The sequence below is a fragment of the Symphalangus syndactylus genome, chromosome 6 (assembly GCF_028878055.3).
Source record: "Symphalangus syndactylus isolate Jambi chromosome 6, NHGRI_mSymSyn1-v2.1_pri, whole genome shotgun sequence".
NCBI lineage: Eukaryota > Metazoa > Chordata > Mammalia > Primates > Hylobatidae > Symphalangus > Symphalangus syndactylus.
In genome coordinates this window covers 121,363,686-121,384,465 of record NC_072428.2, presented here as the reverse complement: position 1 = coordinate 121,384,465, position 20,780 = coordinate 121,363,686, and the positions used below count along the sequence as shown (strand labels likewise).

At 36.5% G+C, this 20,780-nt stretch overlaps 1 protein-coding gene across 6 annotated transcripts in view; it reads right to left on the bottom strand.

The window, feature by feature from the left end:
• The window catches only part of MKLN1 (muskelin 1), a 397,154-nt gene that overhangs the window by 8,857 nt on the left and 367,517 nt on the right, over nt 1–20,780 (bottom strand). For 4 of the 6 annotated variants that reach the window (XM_055284047.2, XM_055284046.2, XM_055284048.2 and 1 more), the window contains 4 exons: nt 14,390–14,537; nt 13,339–13,453; nt 11,324–11,463; nt 6,410–6,512 (listed from right to left, as the gene is read on the bottom strand). In XM_055284047.2, the coding sequence (XP_055140022.1) occupies nt 6,410–6,512; nt 11,324–11,463; nt 13,339–13,453; nt 14,390–14,537 (506 nt within the window). Of the gene's footprint in view, nt 1–6,399; nt 6,513–11,323; nt 11,464–13,338; nt 13,454–14,389; nt 14,538–20,780 lie in introns of all 6 variants that reach the window. The other 2 variants (XM_063641641.1, XM_063641640.1) reach the window with 1 other exon arrangement.

The window sequence follows — 20,780 nt, the reverse complement described above, 5'->3', positions numbered from 1 at the left end:
CTGGCAATGTCTATTTATGTTTTTAAAAGTCCTTTAATGAGTAGAAATTTTAACTTTTTTGAAGTCCAGTTTATCAAGATTTTTCTTCGATGATTACTGCCTTTAGTTCATGTCCAAGAAATCTTTACCTATCCCAATGTTGTGAAGATAATCTCCTATGCTTTCTTCTCAAAGTCTTATTCTTCAGGATTTTATATTTAGACCTATAATCCATCTTAAAATTAATGTTTCAGTAAACAGTGAGAAAGGTTTGAGATATCCAGTTATTCAGTATCATTTGTTAAAAACTTTCTTTTCCCCATTGGACTTGGTACCCTGGTCAAAAAACAACTGACCACATATGTATGGGTCTACTTCTGGACTCTATTCTGTTGTATTGATCCATTTGTCTATCCTTAAGCCAGTACCACACTGTCTTGATTACTGTGGCTTTATACAGAGTCCTGAAATCAGATAGTATAAAGCTTCCAATTTTTTCTTTTTTCAAAATTGTTTTGGCTAGTCTAAAACCTTTGCATTTCCATGTAAATTTTACAGTAGTTTTCTATTTCCTCAATGACAACAAAGACCAAACTTACACTGCATTAAAATAAAGGCCAATTTGGGGAAAATGGGCAGCTTTAAACAATTTTTAGTGTTTCAATCCAGAAATACATCTCTCCATTTATCAAGGTCTTCTTTAATTTCTTACAACAGACTCATTCTACCCATTTGATATTTCTGATGCTAACATAAACTATGCTTTTCATTTTCTAATTGTTCACTGCTAATATAAAAATTGCTAATAATTGCTTTTTCTATTGACCTTGTATTTTTGTAATGTTGCTAAATTCACTTGTCCTAGTATATTGTTTTGTAGACACCATGGGGTTTTGAATGTACATAATCATGTTACCTACAAATGCAAACAAATTTGCTTTCTCCTATCCAATCTATATGTTTTTCATTGCTTTTTCTTTATTACACTAGCTAGTGTAATTCTGGTAGAATGTTGAATAGAGGGGCTGATAATATACATTATTTCCTTGTCACAATCTTAGGGGAAAGGGTTTAATGCTTAACAATTAAGAATAGTCCTAGCTGTATGTTTTTCACAGGTGTCCTTTAAGAATTCAGATTCAAGAAGTTTCTTTTTATTCCTAGTTTGCTAATAATTTTATTATGAATGAGTCTGAATTTTGTTAGATGCTTTTCTTCACTTACTAAGATGATCTATGGTTTTCCTCCTTCATTCTGTTAACATGGTGAATTACACTGAATTTTTTTTCAAATGTTAAACTAGCCATATATTCCTAGAATAAACCACCACTTAGTCATAGTACACTAACCTTTTAATATATTCCTAATTAACTAAAATTTTCCTAAGAATTTTACATTTATGTTCATGAAAAATATTGGTCCATGATTTTCTTTGCTTGTAACGTCTCTCTTGGGATTTTATTCTAATTTATTCTGAGATAGGATCCCATTCTGTTACCAAGGTTCAGCGTGCAGCAGTATGATCACAGCTCACTGCAGCCTCAACCTCCCTGAACTCAGGTGATCCTCCCACCTCAGCCTCCAGAGGAGCTGGGACTACAGGCATGCACCACCACATCCAGCTAATTTTTTGCATGTTTTTGTAGAGACAGGTTTTTGCCATGTTGCCCAAGCTGGTCTCAAACTCATGGGCTCAGGCGATCCACCCCTCAGCCTCCCAAAATGCTGGGATTACAAGCGTGAGCCACCACGCCCAGCTTCTGTTGGGATTATAGTTAACCTGGCTTATAAAAGGATTTAAGAAGTACTGCCTTCCTCTAGTTTCTGAGAGTCTATGTAAAATTGTATTTTTTTTCTTCCTTCTTTAGATGGTTGATAAAATTTACTGCTATTATGGGCCTAGAGATTTTTTTGTTAGAAAATTTTTTATTACAAATTCAATCTCTGTAGTAGATACGGAGTTCCTTAAGATTTTCTATTTCTTCTTGTGTCAGTTTTGGTAAACTGTGTCTTTTAAAGTATTTGTCAATTTCATCAAGTTGCTGAATTTGTCAATGAAGTTTTCCATACCCACTTTACTTTTAATATATGTAGGGTCTAAACTGATGCCCTCTTTTCATTTGTGATGTTGATAATTTATGTTTTCACTTTTTTTCTTGGTGATATGGTTTGGATTTTCGTCCCTGCCCAAATCTCATGTTGAACTGGGGGAGGGTTTTGGTGGGGGGGCCATTGGATCACAGGGGCCGATTTCCGCCTTGCTGTTCTTGTGATAGTGAGTTCTCATGAGATCTGATGGTTTAAACATGTGTGGCACTTCCCCCCTCACTGTCACTCTCTCTCCTGCCATCATGTGAAAAAGGTGCTTGCTTCCCCTTCACCTTCTGCCGTGATTGTAAGTTTACTGAGGCCTCCCAGTCATGCTTTCTGTTAAGCCTGTGGGCCTGTGAGTCAATTAAACCTCTTTTCTTCATAAATTACCCAGTCTCAGGTAGTTCTTTACAACAGTGCGAGAACAGGCTAATACACTTGGTAAGTCTTGCTCGGGGTTTATCAATTCATTTACCTTTTCAAAAGGCCAACTTTTCACTTTTAAAATTTCTCCATTGTTTGTTTCCTATTTCATGAATTTCTTATTTTCTACTTATTTGGGGTTGAATTTGCTCCTCTTTTCTAACTCCTAAGGTGAAAAATAAATTGTATTGGCTCTACATATAGGATAAGGAGAAAACTATTATCTTAACAATCTGATTAAATAAGTGAACTGTATGTACTGGCCTAAGGATTTTAACACATGCCAAGGGATATTACAGACCTCTTTCCCAAACTCTGGATTCAAATATCCAACAGTCACGTCAGCACCTTAAGTTGGCTGTCTCATAGATATCTCAAACTGAACATTTCCAAATTTAAACTCCTGAATGCCAGTCAGGAGTCCTCACAAACCAGCTCCCCACAGAACTTTCTCACTTTAGTTGATAGTAACTCCATCCTTCCAGTTTTTCAGGCCAAAACCTTTGAGTCGTTTCTTTCAAACACTAGATCTAATCTGTCATAAAATTCTGTTGGTTCTATCTTTAAAATATATTAAGAATCTGCTCTATTTTACTTCTCACTGCTCTACTATTACTTTGGTCTGAGCTACAGTAACTCCTTGTTGCCCAGGCTGGAGTGCTGTGGCACAGTCTCAGCTCACTGCAACCTCCACCTCCCGGGTTCAAGCGATTCTCCTGCCTCAACCTCCCGATTAGCTGGCATTACAGGTGCGTCCCACCATGCCTGGCCAATTTTCTGTATTTTTAGTAGAGACGGGGTTTCACCATGTTGGCCAGGCTGGTCTTGAACTCCTGACCTCAGGTGATCCGCCCACCTCAGCCTCCTGAAGTGCTGGGATTACAGGCGTGAACCACTGCGCCCGGCCCAGTACTTATTCAATTCTAATGTACTATATAATTTGCTTATTTAATGTTTATTATCTTTCTCCACTAAGATGTAAGTACCTCCTGGGCAGGGATCTTGTTTGGTTTGCTGATATAGCTCCTCTGCCTAGAATGCCTGACCTATTACGGGGAATTGATACACATCTGTTAAATGAATGACACCAGTACTCTGGAAACTCCGCAGAAGTGTAATGAATATAAAATGTGTTATTGTAGCTGAAAACTTATTCTCATTCCTTTTCTATTATAGAAGTCTTCTCTGAAAGTGGTATAATTGATTAGGCATCCTTTTCTCATGCCTTTTCTAGAAAAAAATATCATTTTTTATAAGATTTATTATAAGTTCATCACTAATTCAGAACCCATGTTCTGAAGACTGGAGGAAGCAAATAACATTTTTTTGTTATATAGTCGATAGTCAGCTGTCAATGTCCTGACAACAGGCACAATGATGATGATCATAACAACTGTGAAAAAAAAATCTAAAAAACACTTTTCGTGTTTTGAGACTTAAATGAGAAAGTCATTTAATAACATGAAATTTCTGTAAAACATAAACAGAACAAAAACAAGTTACTATAGAAAATGAAGAACAGTAAGGCCCTTCTCAATGAGTGGAATGATTTCCTACATGAGATCTACATGTCTCGCTGACAAATATCGTGAGCATACATGTGAACTGTTACCAGAGGATTTCTTCCCCCAAACAGACTGTTGGATATAAAACGTTTTAAAAGTTAAATATGTTCACACATTTTAAAACAAAATAATAATACTACGGACCAGTAATTCTCAATGTCAGGAATGTTTTCTATTTTCTGTTCTTTAAGAGCAGACAGAGGAGAATCTCAGGGTGAGGGCATTGTTTTTTTTTTTTTTTTGAGATGGAGTCTTGCTCTGTCGCCCAGGCTGGAGTGCAGTGGCACGATCTCAGCTCACTGCAAGCTCCGCCTCCCAGGTTCACGCAATTCTCTCCAGTAGCTGGGACTACAGGAGCCTGCTACCACGCCCGGCTAATTTTTTTGTATTTTTAGTAGAGACGGGGTTTCATCGCGTTAGCCAGGATGGTCTCGATCTCCTGCCCTCGTGATCCGCCCGCCTCGGCCTCCCAAAGTGCTGGGATTACAGGTGTGAGCCACCGCGCCTGGCCAAGGGCATTGTTTTAAAAAGTGTCTGAGGTGATTCTGATGCCAACACACACACACACTTCACCATTTCTAACTTCTACTAGGGCTCAGCAATTCTTGCTAGATTAAGCTTTTATGAAATGGAATGGAAGCTGGTGGCACACAAAATCCTAAGCTGTTACTATTTTAAAAAGAAGAGAAACAGAAACCAGCTACCAAAATTTTTAAAATGGCTCAAATGAACTTGAGATACCTCCCTGTCCTGTTTTTTTTCCCCATTAGTCTAACTTTAAGAACAAATTGTCTTGTTTTCTTTGGCCTACTTGCAGCTCACACAGCTGAAATTATTTACTTTGAAATATTTTGTTTTGGCTTCAAAAAATAAGGAAAAAATGATTGTTCCCAGTTATAGCCATTTACATAGAATATGGAGAAAATACAGGGAAATCTATGCATAACTCTCAAATGTGTGGCCTAACAAAATTAACATTAATGGACTCTTCACAACTAAGTACAGTTATAGGTCATAAAAGATTAAATCAAACATATTCTGCCACTTGGCCAAACTTTAATTATTTCTCCTATTTCCACAGTATCATGAACTGGCTGAAGACAAACATATTCTGCCACTTGGCCAAACTTTAATTATTTCTCCTATTTCCACAGTATCATGAACTGGCTGAAGACAAACATATTCTGCCACTTGGCAAAACTATAATTATTTCTCCTATTTGCACAGTATCATTAATTGACTGAAAACTCAAGGAAAGACAACTGTACCCCTTCATGGGGGCTCTAAAGCATGTCCTGCAGATTCTCTACCTAGTGAAGGGCTGTAATCAATATTGAGAGACTTAGGACTTAATTTTATAGTACAAAACTATGAAAGAGTATCTCTTTGTTATGGTGCTGAAGACATGCAGCCTCTATTGCTTGAAAGTACAATGAACCTGGAGCCTGAAAGTGATTCGACATTAAATCTGACACCTGTGTCAATGCTCAAGCATGCCGGGCACAGCTTGATACTGCTATTACAAAGCCAAAGCAAGGCAGCAGCTAACACAGAAAGAAACCTAAGGGTCAGAACTACATATAATCAGCACGCATTCTGTGAGTGGAAGGCAAATGCACTGCAGTTCAGATATTGCTGGATGAACAAGGATGGCTGGCAAAAGGAAAAAAATGACAAAACCACAAAAATCATTGCAGGCATATTCACACACCACGGATAAGCAAACATGTCCTTAAGGATATGAAATCTTCAGAAACAGTTGTTTCTATCCCAATGTTATGTAACAAAAAACTGAAAAGTAATGATTGGCTAACTGATTTCTCAATCTTAGCAACTAGTGATGAATGAAATTAGTAGCCTATAGACAAATAATATCGCTACAACATTCACATAACTAAATATTAAGGCACCAAGGATTCTAACTCCCACCAACCTCTCTTCATTTTCTCCCTAAGCAACAGGGGAGTTTTCTTTTCTCTCTTGGGAGATCTTAACTATCCACAGAAAAGTTTATATTGAACCATTATGTAATCCCTAAGTAAAATAATCATGGGACTATGGACAAAGTAAAAATTTCTATTTGCTTTCCAAAACACAAAACTAAGTTAAAACTTTATACCTGATAATCCTTTTCTGAATGGCCCAAGGGTTTTTGGTGACTTGAATCTTATCACATGAAAACATGCCTATTCAATTTTTATTTCACCTGCTCTGTGACATTTTAAAGATTACTGGTGTCACCATATTTTCTTCATTTTCCTTTACACACTCAAGAGCAAAATCATTAAATGTAAGTTAGGAAGACATTTAAAAATATTCAATTTCTGAAATTTATTACCACCTTTCTTTACCTCTTTTGTCTCTTCTGGGTCTGAATGATCCACAGTTATATAAAGATCGTTTTGTAAATATTTCAGAGCACTAAGGGGATCCATTTGGGCCTTTTCTTCAAACCTAGAAAATGTAAACAAGGATAATTATCTGGAGTTATGAGAAAATATCAGAAATGTCTTTCAGACCTGGAATAAAATACACTGTTACACTGCATATGAGGAGTTGTTCTGGATATCTAGAAAATGTCAGTTTAGGAATCCAGAAGTAACAATACCGCCATGTAGATAGTGTAGTCGTGGAGTTCTTGGAAATGTAATGGTAATGCCAGGTGGTCACAGGCAGCTGTGGTGCTAGAGACTGGGTAGGAGCATTTCCTATCTTCTCTTAAAACTACAAGGTAGCACTAAACCAACTACCAAACAAAGTGAATATACTACGTATTTTATAAAACAGAACTTCAGAAAATCCCAATGTGTTTCATCCAAAACGAGTAGACATAAAAATAAAAACAGTTGCTTAGATTTGTATATTTTCTAATGGAGATGCTTAACAGATACCCAGGAAACTGAAATAAGCAGGGTATCTTTAAATGCGTATCATTAACACTGATTACTTTTAATGAGATTATGTCCATGTCTCAGTCAGTAAAAACAACTGCAGCAACCACTTATCAAGCATTTGTAATATGCTCGACATTGTATCAAGTATTTTACATGTATCACTTCATCTATCCTCACAATAACACTATGATCATGATCTATTTTATCACCGTTTATCACACACAAAAAAAACAAAAAAACAGGGTGCTGTGGCTCATGCCTGTAATCTCAACACTTTGGGAGGTCAAGGTGGGTGGACTGCTTGAGCCCAGGAGTTTGAAACCAGCTTGGCCAACATGGCAAAACCCTATCTCTACAAAAATTAGCCAGGTGTGGTGGCATGTGCCTACAGTCCCAGCTACTCGAGAGTCTAAGGTGGGAGGACTGCTTGAGCCTGGGAGGTCAAGGGTGTAGTGAGCCGTGATCGTACCACTGCACTCCAGCCTGGATGACAGAGTGAGATCCTGTCTCCAAAAAAAAAAAAAAAAAAAAAAAAAAAAGCAAAACTGAGGTGCAGAGAATGGATGAGTTCTCCTAAACAACAACAAAGAAATAATACGTATCTATTTGAAAAAGATAACGTCTCTGTTATACCATAATTACATACAGATTTATTTCTAATAAGTTTGTATGCTTTTCAAAATATACAGACAAGGAAAAGATGAATTTTCTTGAGTAGGAAAGACGATGAAGAGCCTTTCACGATGGTGTTCAGGTTGATGGCATCCTTGGTGACAGGGTATCTGTACTTCACGCAGGGACAAAGACTAGCAAAATATTACAGCTCTCTTGTACCAGGCAGTACCCTAAGAGTGACAGCCAGGCTTACAGCCTTCAGATGAGAGTCCTTTAGGTAAAGACCATGTTACTCTACCATCTTGTCCACAACAGATTAGATTAGACCGAGGTTTTGGCACCCACGCTTTGATTAGCAGTTTATAAAGTAGTTTGGCAGAATTCTTCCTAATAGGGACACTCTCTCCAGGAAATGCTTTCTAAGAAGATTCTTTCTCTTGGATAATCTGAATGTGAGACATATAAGGACATGTAAAGAGCAGACAGAAATAGAGAAGGCAGCAAACAGAAGCCATGAGATGGCAGATTCTGTCTGTCCATCCGTCCGTCTGTCCGTCCATCCATCCATCTTTCTATGCCTCTATCTATCTATCTATCTATCTATCTATCTATCTATCTATCTATCTATCTACCTACCTACCTACCTACCTACCTACCTACCTACCTACCTATGCATCTATCTATCTATCTATCTAGGCCACAAGTTTGGGAGAAAGCCAGCAGTAGTCAGTAGAACAGGACAAGCAGATGGAAAAAGAAGCAGACAGAGGTACAAGGAAAAGCTACAGTAGCACCTGGCTACTAGAATTGTTCCAGTATCCTAGACAATTCTCCATCCAGTTTCACCGTTCAAATGCTGAGAAGGTGCCTTAATCCCCTGAATAATCTAATAATAAATTCTTTTTCAGCTGAGGTATCCAAAGCATGTCATTATCCTTTACAATCTGAAATAACCTAACCAACACACACCCCCAATCCTATATCCAATAAAGAGATCAGTTTCCTGAAAGTTATGTTTTCCATCTTCATTTTCTAAGCTATTTTTGGCCAGCAAGAACTTATCACAGACTTATGTCTGCAGCCTAGAATCATATTTTAATCAACAGTTCTGCCCTGTTCCTTAATTAACAGAAATTAATCCTATAACAATTTTTTTTTGCCCATTTCTACCCTCAAATCATCATCAAGTTTGGAAACCTGAATGTTGTATGAAAAAATAATAGTGGTATTTTATTTATTATATCAAGTGACATCAGTAAGAAACAAGGAGGTACTTCCTTGGCACACAGTATACTTCTTTCCCTCCTTCTAAATTTATATTCTAACTAAACAGAATAATTATTTTCCATTATGAACAAAACAAAAACAAGCCAGTCTAGCAGTATAGTACAAGCTCCTGTATTATAAAAAAATAAATCTGCATAACATTTGAATTAAAAAGGCAATTTTTGTGTCCTACCCAATTCATAGACACAAACTTCTTCTGTCTATAATGTAGCGATGTCCCTCAAATTCTTGAATTTATCTAACAGATTGGTGGAGAAAAAGGTCTAAAATAAGCCTTTTATTGTCAGTTTGAATTAGTAGTTGATAAGATTTTCAAGATGCCCTAAGAGTCATCCTTGACTGCTTTCTTTCTCTCATACCCATATCAAATCCATCAAGAAATTCTGTTGGCACAATCTTCAAAGTTTATCCAGAATGTTAAGATGCCTTCCTTTTTTTTTTTTTTTTTGAGACGGAGTCTCGCTCTGTCACCCAGGCTGGAGTGCAGTGGTGCAATCTCGGCTCACTGTAAGGTCCACCTCCCGGGTTCACGCTATTCTCCTGCCTCAGCCTCTCCGAGTAGCTGGGACTATAGGCACCACCCGCCACCATGCCTGGCTAATTTTTTGTATTTTTTAGTAGAGACGGGGTTTCACCGTGGTCTCGATCTCCTGACCTCGTGATCCGCCCGCCTCGGCCTCCCAAAGTGCTGGGATTACAAGCGTGAGCCACCGCGCACGGCCAAGATGCCTTCTTGATCTCTTGTGGAGTGTCTCTTCCTCTGCCTGTCCCTCATATGGTGGTGGTCCTCAGAGAATACCCAGCAACCCTTCACTCTTCTTGCTCACCCTCAGCAAGTTCCTTCTCCCTGTGACTCACAACTATAATGTCAGGCCAAGTCTTTTCACCAAATGTTCAGATGGTCTCCGCCTGCATGTCTCACAGACTTCTCAAACCTAAAGTGCCCCAAACTGAACTAATCTTTTCCAACACATAAACCCGTTGTTTCTGAAGAATTCCCCACCTGAGGGAAAGCAGCCACGAGTTTTACCCAGTTCTTCTGGAAGAAAATACAAAATGATTTTTATAAAATACAAGCCTGAATGTGTTACTCCTCTACTTAAAATCTTTAGATCTCCCCCAAGAGTAAAAGCTGAAGGCCCTTTATAAGCTGTCCCTTTCCTACTCCCTGCAACCTCATTTCCTACCACAATCACCTCACTCATTCTACTTCTGCCACACTTCTTCTCAATTCACTCCTCAAATTATTCATGCATCTTTTTAACTTCAGAGCCTTGACTATTACCTGTCTAGAACACTCCCCACCCCACCAGACAGCTATATGATTCAGTCCCTTTTGTCCCTTAAGTTTCTATTCAAATGCCATCTTCACTGTGCAGTCTATCCTGATATTCTCATTTAAAACTGTATTCCCACCCTGCTCACCTGTACAAACAATAACTCAATCTGTTTCTTTCCACAGTACTTACCATCTAACATGTAATATAAATTCCTTATTATGTTTATTGTTAGTCTCTCCCTTCTTAAGAATGGAAACTTGAGGGGAGATTTTTGTTCATTTTCTTCACTGACACGTATGTATGTATGACGGTTAAGCGGTGAGCTCTGGAGTCAGAACACTCAGGCTCAAATCCTGGCTCTGTCACGGAATAATATACAGGGACTAGCATAAAGTAATTGACAGTCTGGTCTTGAAATCCTGGCCTCAGGCAATCCTCTTACCTCTCTGCCTCCCAAAGTGCTGGAATTATAAGCATGAGCCACTATACCTGGCCCTAAAGCAAATTTTTATTACCATATAACACTACAGTAACCAAAAGGAGAAACCCTTTTCTGCATTTTTTAGTAGTTTATTACCTTCTAGGCTAAAAAGCAAACATGACTCAGGGTGCGTGCATGCGTGTGTGTGTGTGTGTGTGTGTGTGTGTGTGTGTGTCTGTGTGTGTGTGAATGTATATGTATATATATGAAAATGATTAAATGATTTTGCAATTTAATAATAAAGGTGATATAAAACTAGAAGCTTTGAAATTGTACTGTGAAACATCAAATTAGGAAGATATGGTATAGTCAACTGTATCACTACATTCATTGTTAAGAGAGTTATCAAAAGCTCAGGCATGTGTCATTAAGCTAGAACTGATCTAATTTGTAGTTAGCTTTTAGTTACTTCAGTGTAGGCATGTCACCTTTACAGAAATTATTTTCCATTTTTTTAACAGTTGCAAAATTTCACTTGTTCTGTATTTATAAATTTTTAGCATCAGTATCTATATTTTGTATCTTCCTCTGAAAAATGAAAGCAAAAATAAGTGGAATAACAGGGCATTTACAAAATTCATGATCTTCATAGTATTTACACTGTCTCATTATTAAATTTGCCAAGAGAAAGTTCTATCTCCAAAGCTAGGTAAAACAAACAATAGCTGATAATGTTAATTAAATGTTTTCAGTGAATTATTTTCATACCTGTGTTTTCTTATGAGGTACTTGCAATGCCTCAGTAAATAATCTTTTGAAGGTCTACACAACTTCAGTGACCAAAAGTCATCTAATCTCATCTTTGGAGAGCAAGATTTTCCTGGATTCCCACCAAATAAGTAATGAACCTATAATAAGCAAAATAAGCCAGATTTTTAAAAATGCATGCGTACCCAAGATATTCTAGTAGCAGTGCATAACAGGTTAACTTCCTGAGCCTATTCAAATAAAAAAATTAAAAATTATACTGCATTTTAACCAAAAGCTTCTCTTGATTTTTCTCATTTCTATTTTACTTTAAAGCACCATGGCTACTTTAAAAAACTGCATGTATGCTAAAATGAGTTATATTACCATAACTACAATGACAGTGGAAGGCATGAAACAAAAACAATGATAGGAAGAAGTTAATCCAAGACATTATTTGCTGAGAACAACAAATAATGGGGATAAAATTAATCAGAATATTGATCATATAACAAATATCTTTAAAATTCTGACATAAATGCTGAATCACTAAAAGTTAACAGTCAAATCAACAGGTCAACTAGAAACTTTAAAAAATTTTAGGCCAGGCACGGTGGCTCACGCCTGTAATCCCAGCACTGTGGGAGGCCGAGGCGGGCAGATCACAAGGTCAGGAGATTGAGACCATCCCAGCAAACACTGTGAAACCCCGTCTCTACTAAAAATACAAAAAAATCAGCCGGGCGTGGTGGCGGGCGCCTGTAGTCCCAGCTACCTGGGAGGCTGAGGCAGGAGAATGGTGTGAACCTGGGGCGGGGGTGGAGCTTGCAGTCAGCAGAGATTGTGCCACTGTACTCCAGCCTGGGCAACAGAGCGAGACTCCGTCTCAAAAAAAAAAAATTTTAAGATATTAATTTTGCTTTAACTGAAATGCCAAATATTAAATGGCACATATAATTTGTGAAATAACATTAAAAACATTATTTCATAATTCAATACCAAAAATGAAATGCAAAAGGAATTTATAATGATTTCACTATTACATTAATCAGAGTTATCTGTTCCTCAGATAACTTTGGAAGATAAAACAGTGAAGAAATGCAATCACTTTCATAAGTGGTAGAAGTGAGAGGTATAACTGCCTAAATTTATCGCACTTGAATGTTTTTCTGTACGTATACAAAAGCATTTAAATATTTAAATATTTTAATTACAATTAGTGTATACATTAATTAAATTTAAATTAAAATATTTCCTAAAATTTTAAAAACATTTATATTCATTGGTGTTATATAATAGAGTTATTATCCCTATCGTATGGATGGAAATTCATTTACTCCTTAAATTGAGAGGTTATAAAAGAAAGGGCTTTTACTCACTCCCATGTTATCTTTTACCTAAAGGTCTCAAAGTATATTGCGTAGAATTTAAATAATCATCCATGGCTTAACAGAAAGAATTGGTCTCTGTCAGTAATTTACTATGTAATCTAAGTCCAATCACTAAAGTACATGGTTAAGTTTAAGGAAGAAATAAAGAAAGAACTCTCAACACTATGACACTAAAAATTCACAACACAGGACCATTTCACAAGGCTGATTTAAAAGAGGTATCACTAGTATATCAGGAAAATTAAGATAAAAAGACTTCTTACACAATGGGAAAATCTAAAACCAAAAACCATGTTATATCACGGAACAAGGTACCTAAATGCTGACAACTGTACATATTTTACTTGGATATTCACATTGTAGAAACAATAGGCTATGTCATGTATCTAGATCTATACAGGTAAGAAGTTGCCACTGACTATTTTCAAAAAAGGAAAAGTACCAAGAATTACAGACTACGTAAAAATGCTTATTCTCTTAAGGAATTTTAGGGAGAAGTGATATTGAGTGTTTGTTATTCTATTGAATGTATACTATGTATTTTAACTTTTTACTCAAATCCAATTTAAAACAATCAGAAAGATATATTTGGGGATTGTTTCAGATAGGCCATGGAAAGTTTACAGGTCAATGTAGTTAGGATACCTTGTGTAGCTCATCGTATACAAGCTGATGGGCAAACCTTGGACATGGTTCTTCTTCCTGAAGACTTTTAGTTGGATTATCCTTTGCAGCTTGATCATTCTTATAGACACAAGACCTGCAAGACATTGCTTTTAAGGCATTCTACCCTAGAGAATTAGCAGCAAAGATAATACAACTTTAGCAAGCAAATTAACTGCATGTCTAATTACTAACAAAAAATTTTAGAAATGTGTTCGCATCATATTTTAAAGTTCTAGTTATTCATAAAACAATCTGAATTTGTTAGAACTGAGTTCTAAAGTTCTTTTGATGTCCATTAAATAGCTCACATATCCTACTTTTTGTTATGAAATACAAACAGCATACATGAAAGCTCAAACTAAAGACTGAAAGAGATGCTATCTTGTCTATGTATACACAATAAAAATGTACAGTATACATTGCTGTCATTTGACTGTAAATAAATGTCCTATTTAGAAAATAATACATTCCTTAGCTGCAGAGCACTACTCTCCATTATGAATGGAGAAGTTCTCTGAAGTGCTTCTGTTCTGCACAATATTCACTTATGGAGCAATCACAAAATGTCAGAGCTGGATCCATGTTTTCCCAAAGCAAAATATGCAGCACCAGTTCTGTGGAATGCTCTATGACACAAAAGTCATGGTTTAGAAATGCTAAGTAATACTGTCCCCTCCCTGCTATAGTCAAGCCTCTTCGTTTTATGAAAACTAAGATCTAGGAACATTAAAAAAGCAGCATTGTTCTCAAGTTCACACATCTACTTGAGAACGGAACCTAGACTAAAATACAATTCTCTTGAGTCCCAGACCAGGAACCATCTACTACTTGAAAAACACAGAGGTAAAATCCATTCACTGAACATCGTTGTATACATAGGTATAGATATTGATTTTTTTTTCAATACTGACTTTTAAATATACAATGTCACAAATTAACATAAGACTCTCATTTCTCTCTTCTTTTGAATAAACCAACAACCTCAAATAACTGTTACACTGGGATTGCAGCAGAGACAAGAGTTCCTTACCAACTATTTCTCACAATGTCATAAATCCAGAATGAATTTCTAACATTCTCTTCCCTCTTTTCCTTATCTTTGCTGAGTCCAGATAAGACATGTATTTCATTCAGTTCTGGATCAATAGTTGCTCTCTGTGTAAATCCTGTCATTGGAACTATAAATTAAAGAAAAAAATAAGATGAAAATATTCACATTAGATAGATTAGTATTTCCTTCCTTCCTTCCTTTTCTTTTCTTTTCTTTCTTTTTTTAAAAGAGACAGCATTTCACTCTGTTGCCCAAGCTGAAGTGCAGTGGCACAACCATGACTCACTGCAGCCTAGAACTCCTGGGCTCAAAGGATCCTCCTGCCCCAGCCTCCCAAGTAGCTGGGACTACAGGCATGCACCACCACACCCAGCTAATTTTTTTATTTTTTGTAGAGATGGGGTCTTGCTGTGTTGCCCAGGCTGGTCTCAAACTCCTGGCCTTAAGCAATATTCCTGCCTCATCCTGCCAAAGTGCTGGTGTTACATGCACGAGCCACCACATCCAGCCCCTACTAGTTTCTCTTGAAAAGATCAATACACCTTCATTCTGCTCTATGTGTCCACATACTTAACTTCTAACACACTACATAACTTTTTAATTAAACAATAAACAATTACATATTGCCTTCTCCTTACTCTATGAGCTCCACAAGGAAAGAGGCTGTTTTGTTCACTATTTTGTTCCCAGTGTCTAGAATAGTGCCTGGAATATAACAATTACTAAACGATTTGTGGAAAGACTAAAGGAAATGTCAATTGCCAGCTACAAGGAAAAAAGAAGCAGAAAGAGGTATGCAATATAATCATTTTCACAAAAAGAAGGAAAGGATAATGCTTTAATTAACTGATTTATTATCTGGGACAGTTCTAATTTGATAGTAGAGATTAAATATTCAAATCTTGACCTGGGAAAAAAAATTTGGTAAAAGGTAAAACACAGGGTTGCTTAATAAGGTCAGAGTCATTTAAAATATCTGTTCATCACATATAATAACTTCCAAAAGTAAAATTTAATATTCTGGGCCAGGTGCAGTGGCTCGTGCATGTCATATCAGTGCTTTGGGAGGCCAAGGTGGGAGGGTCGTATGAGGCCATGAGCTCAAGACCAGCCTGGGCAACATAGTGAGACCATGTCTCTATGAAAACTAAAAATCAGCCAAGTGTGGTGGTGTGCACATATAGTCCTAGCTATCTGGGACGCTGAGGTGGGAGGATCCCTTGAGCCCAGAGTTGGAAATTGCAGTGAGCTATTATCATGCCATTGTACTCCTGCCTGAGTGACAGAGTAAGACTGTCTCTAAAGCAAATAAATAAATAAATAAAAATTCTGGGGTATAATATGCCATTTTGTTTTCCTGAGTGGCTTAAACCCCCCAAAGTTAATAATGCTGTATTTTTATAAGAAATCTATTAAATAAATGATGATAACTCTGCATTATCCAATAATCTGTAAAACACTGATGTGGCAAATGCTAAATTTTCTTATTCTTATTTGAAAATATTTGAAATATAATTTCATATATATAAAGTGCATATTATGAACTCAGCTACTTCACAACGTAATTGTCATGATCTAAAACAATGTCATTGTTTTAACATTTCTTTTACCCATGAACAATTATCATGTGCTCAAAAAGCTAAACAAATATCAAATTGAAGTGAAATATTTACGTCAACCTAGAATACTATGTATTGCAGGAGATGCCAGCCATATTGATCTTGGTCTTCCTTATCCACTTTAGTGGGACCAAATAATCCAGTATTTATTTTTTCCTAGTCTACCTTAAATTCACGTGTCCTTTTACATTCTTATTCAATAAATTTGGGACATTTTAAAGACTATCCAAATGCATTCCACAGTAACTATATTATAAAATTATACACACACACACACACACAAAATTTGTATACATACATATACAATATTTGTATTTATACACACACATATATCAACCTGATCTTAATAATAGCCTACACCCTCATGCCACAGTCTTTAGTGTATGTGAAGTCTGGAGTCTGGTAGAGTCGAACCTCCATATCCCTGGGTTCTGCGTTCAAGGATTCAAACCACTACAAATTTAAAGTATTAAAAAAAAAAAAACCCAAACAAAAAACAAAACCCCTAAATGGCTGCATCCGTATTGAAGATATACAGACTTTTTTTCTTGTCCTTATTCCTTATAACAACTATTTACATTGTATCAGGTATTATAAGTAACCTAGAAATGACTTAAAGTATAGGAGGGGATGTGCATAGGTTATACCATATGACAGACTTGAGCATCTGAGGAGTCTGGTATCCAAGGGAGGTCCTGGAACCAGTCCCTCAAGGATGCCAAGGGACAATTGTATTTTCTTAATAAGGCATGGTAAACTTTCAGAAGTGATGTGCTCAGGTTCTGACCTCTGTTTCTCAGATAACTTTGGAAGATAAAAACAGTGAAGAACTGGAATTAACTTTCATAAGTGGTAGAAGTGAAGGGTATAACAGCCTACATTTATTGCATTTAAATTTCTTTATTCTATTTTGCCTTAATAGTGAGCCTTTGAATTAAAAATTTTATAACATGGCTTGGCAAACTATGGCTTGATCTGGCCTGCTCAGGGTCAAATCAGGCAATGTCCATTCATTTACATGTTGTCTATGGCTGTTTTCACCTACAATAATTACCAGAGCCTGTAACTCACCAGAGATAAAAGATGGAAAACTTCCAAATAAGTCATCGAATACAAAGAGAAGAAGTAGATTGTGAGGAAGGCTTCTGTGGAGAGCTTCTAATAAGGACATAGGGGCCTGAATAAGAATGAGAGCAGAGCTTAAAGTAACTCCCAATCTTTACTTTGTTAATCATATACGTTCCCAACTTGTGTGCCTATTCTCAGCATTCTATAAGAAAGCTTGGTTGACAGTATGTGCTGTGCACTTATACAAGACCTTGATCAGTGTCTCATTTATGAGAGAAACCTACTGGAAAAAGGGACCTATACACTGTAAAAGAAACTGCTGTTAACTACCTTTCTTGATACAGTCCTTTATTCATAAATGTTAAAGTTTAGACATGAATTTTAGACATACAAGGAAAAAAATCAACAGTGTAAAAGAGAGGGACCTAGATGAACAAATAGAACAACCAGGAAAAGACAAATCACAGAAAAGAACATAACTTGGGGGAAAAAAAACCCTATCAGTATCCTTGAAGATATTAAAGAGAATATTCCATGTGCAAAACAAGAATCAGCTGCCATAAAAAGGAGCAGGGACTATGAAAAGATACTAAAAAGTAAAACTATGACCAAAAAATTCAAATGACAGAATGAAACTACAGACATAGTTAGAAACAAAGTCAGTGGTCTCTAGATAAAACCGATAAATCACCAGAATAAACAGCAAAAAGATAGAAATTATGAGGGAAAAGTTAAGGGACACAGAGGATATATCCCTTGAAGTCAAATTATCTGAAAAAAAGACCAGAAGGAAAGAAGAAATAATGTAGAAGAAAAAATAAAGTTTCCCTGAACTGGGTGTCCTGTTTGAAAGAGCCTACTGCAAGCTAGGCATGTTTAATTTAAAAAGATGGTGCACACATATATCTATATGTTTTTTTTTAAAAAAGATGGCATATAGATATATAGATGTACATCTCCACCTTAATATGAAACGTTAAAACTCCAAGAAAAGAAAAATTCTAAAAGCTTCCAAAGACGGAAACAGCAGATTATTATATACAGAGGAATAAAAATCAAACTAACATTAGACCTTGTCGGGGGCTCAGAACACAATACACTCTGGCATGCTAAGTACTTTGAACTGAAGAACACTGGAAGGCCTCAGAACAGCTTCAGAACCAAGTTCTTTCTCACCTTCTTCTGCCCTCCTGCCTGTCTTCCCTCATTCTCCCTAGAAGTGGGTCATCAAATCAGAATTCCTCTTCCTCAAGGTGGGTCATAAAAACTAGAACCTCTTTTTCCCAAAGTCAGCCTAGACTTTTAAATTCTAAAAACTAGAATTACTGATCCAACTTTCCTCTGCCTTCCTGTCTAGGAGCTGGCCATAAAGAAATTCTGTGATCTACCCTTGTCTGATAGTAGGTCATAAGACCCTTGCTGCAGCAGGGTCCTGCCCCATACCCAGGAGGAAGAAGTACTACAGAGGGGCCAAGAAGAATCTGAACAGACAGGCCTTGTTGGGTTTCCCCACCTCAGTCTATCTGCATTAAATCATAGCCTTTTACCCAATCATATTTCTAACCAGCTGTTCATTCTTCATTAAATCTTAGCAAAAAAATGGAGTTTTCCCTGTATCTTTGGGTCATTTCTTCTGAAGGCTCACATGCCACATAAAACTTTGATTAAATCAATTTGTTATGCTTTCTTTTGTTAACCTGTCTTTTATTATAGGAATGTCAACCATGACTCTTAAAAGGGTTGAGGAAAAGTATCACAACTCTTTTGGCCCCTACAACTTATCGGTAACAATGAATGCTAGAATACAACGGAATAATAACTTCAAAATTCTGAGAAATATAAAAAGATATGGAACTAACTTTCCATTTCCAGTTAAACTAGCAATCTTAACGAGGGCAAAATAAGAGAATTTTAAAGTTCATACATATGACTACATATATACATATGTAGGTGAAATAATTGTAGAAATAATGGAGATACATTTCTTAAAATTCAAAAATGATGAAAGACTTCAGATTGGCAAAAGAGCTCATAGTGTACCAAATAGAACAAATAAGGGAAAGCGCATACCTAAGCAGATTAAAGTAGAATTAAGAATAGCAGAGAGAAAATTCTGAAAGATTTCAGAGAGAAAAAGCAGATGACCTGTAAGGGAACAAGAAGACAGACATGTGACAGTTGAACAGCAATGTAGAATGAGAAAAAACGATAAAGTTTGTAGCATATATATATATATATATATACATAAACTTCTTTAAGGAGATACTCCAACAAAGCAAAAAAAGGAATCCAAGAAAGAAGATGGCATGAGATATAAGAGACGGTGGCACTGATACATGACACAGGAAGTTAGAAAGAAAATCAAGATCCATTAACTCTTGAGCCTTGTACATGACATTTTAGTGTTAATAATATAGAAGTTTATTCTCTATATTCTAATCACAATACCTGAATTTATATAGTGTCCCATTTTCCCTTTCCGCCATGGTTCCTTGATCTAGAATATTGGTCCTAGTGTTTTTCTTCAGGCAACAACAAATTTTGATCATCATTTATCACATACTTCTAGCATTTCCTAGATTTAGTTTTCATTGAGTCCTGCTCCCAAATGGGTTCCTATTGTGGGTCTCTATATGGCAAATGTGCTAAGGAATATTTTATGTCACCCTCACATCTCAAAGTTAGGAAGATTTAAATTTCTTGGTTCAAAGTTGTTTTTCTTGGCTACTTTCAAACTTTGTTTTTTCTCATTCTACATTGCTGTTCAACTGTCACATGTCTATCTTCTTGTTCCCTTACAGATCATCTGCTTTTTCTCTCTGAAATCTTTCAGAATTTTCTCTCTGCTATTCTTAATTCTATTTTAAGCTGCTTAGGTATGCGCTTTCCCTTATTTGTTCTATTTGGTACACTATGAGCTCTTTTGCCAATCTGAAGTCTTTCATCATTTTTGAATTTTAAGAAATGTATCTCCATTATTTCTACAATTATTTCACTACACTTTTTTTTTTGAGATGGAGTTTCACTCTTGTTGCCCAGGCTGGAGTCCAGTGGCACGATCTCAGCTCACTGCAATCTCCGTCTGTGGGTTTAAGCGATTCTCCTACCTCAGCCTCCCAAGTAGCTGGGATTACAGGCATGCACCGCCAAGCCTGGCTAATTTTTGTATTTTTAGTAGAGCTAGCGTTTCAATATGTTGGTCAGGCTGGTCTTGAACTCCTGACCTCAGGTGATCCACCCATCTTGGCCTCCCAAAGTGCTGGGATAACAGGTGTGAGTCCCCGTGCCCGGGCTTAAATTTTTATTTTTCTTTTCTTCTAGAATTCCTTTTAAGATGCTGGCAGTTGTACAACAATGCTCTATCTTTCTTAGTTTTTCTACTCTATTTTCTATTTCTTTATCTTTTTTCCCTCGCTTTTTCCTGGAAGAGTGCTCTTTCTAATCTTCCAATTGATTAATTCACTCATACCATCCTATTTATATTTGTTGTAGTCTTCATTTTCATTATATTTTTCATATCTACTATTTCCATACAGTTCTGTTTTTATAATGTTTGGATCTTATTTCATATTACTAGTGTGTTCCCTTACATCTTTAAGTATATTCATCATGCTTATTTTAAATTCTTGGTTCATTTTTTTTTTTTTTTTTTTGAGATGGAGTTTTGCTCTTGTTGCCCAGGC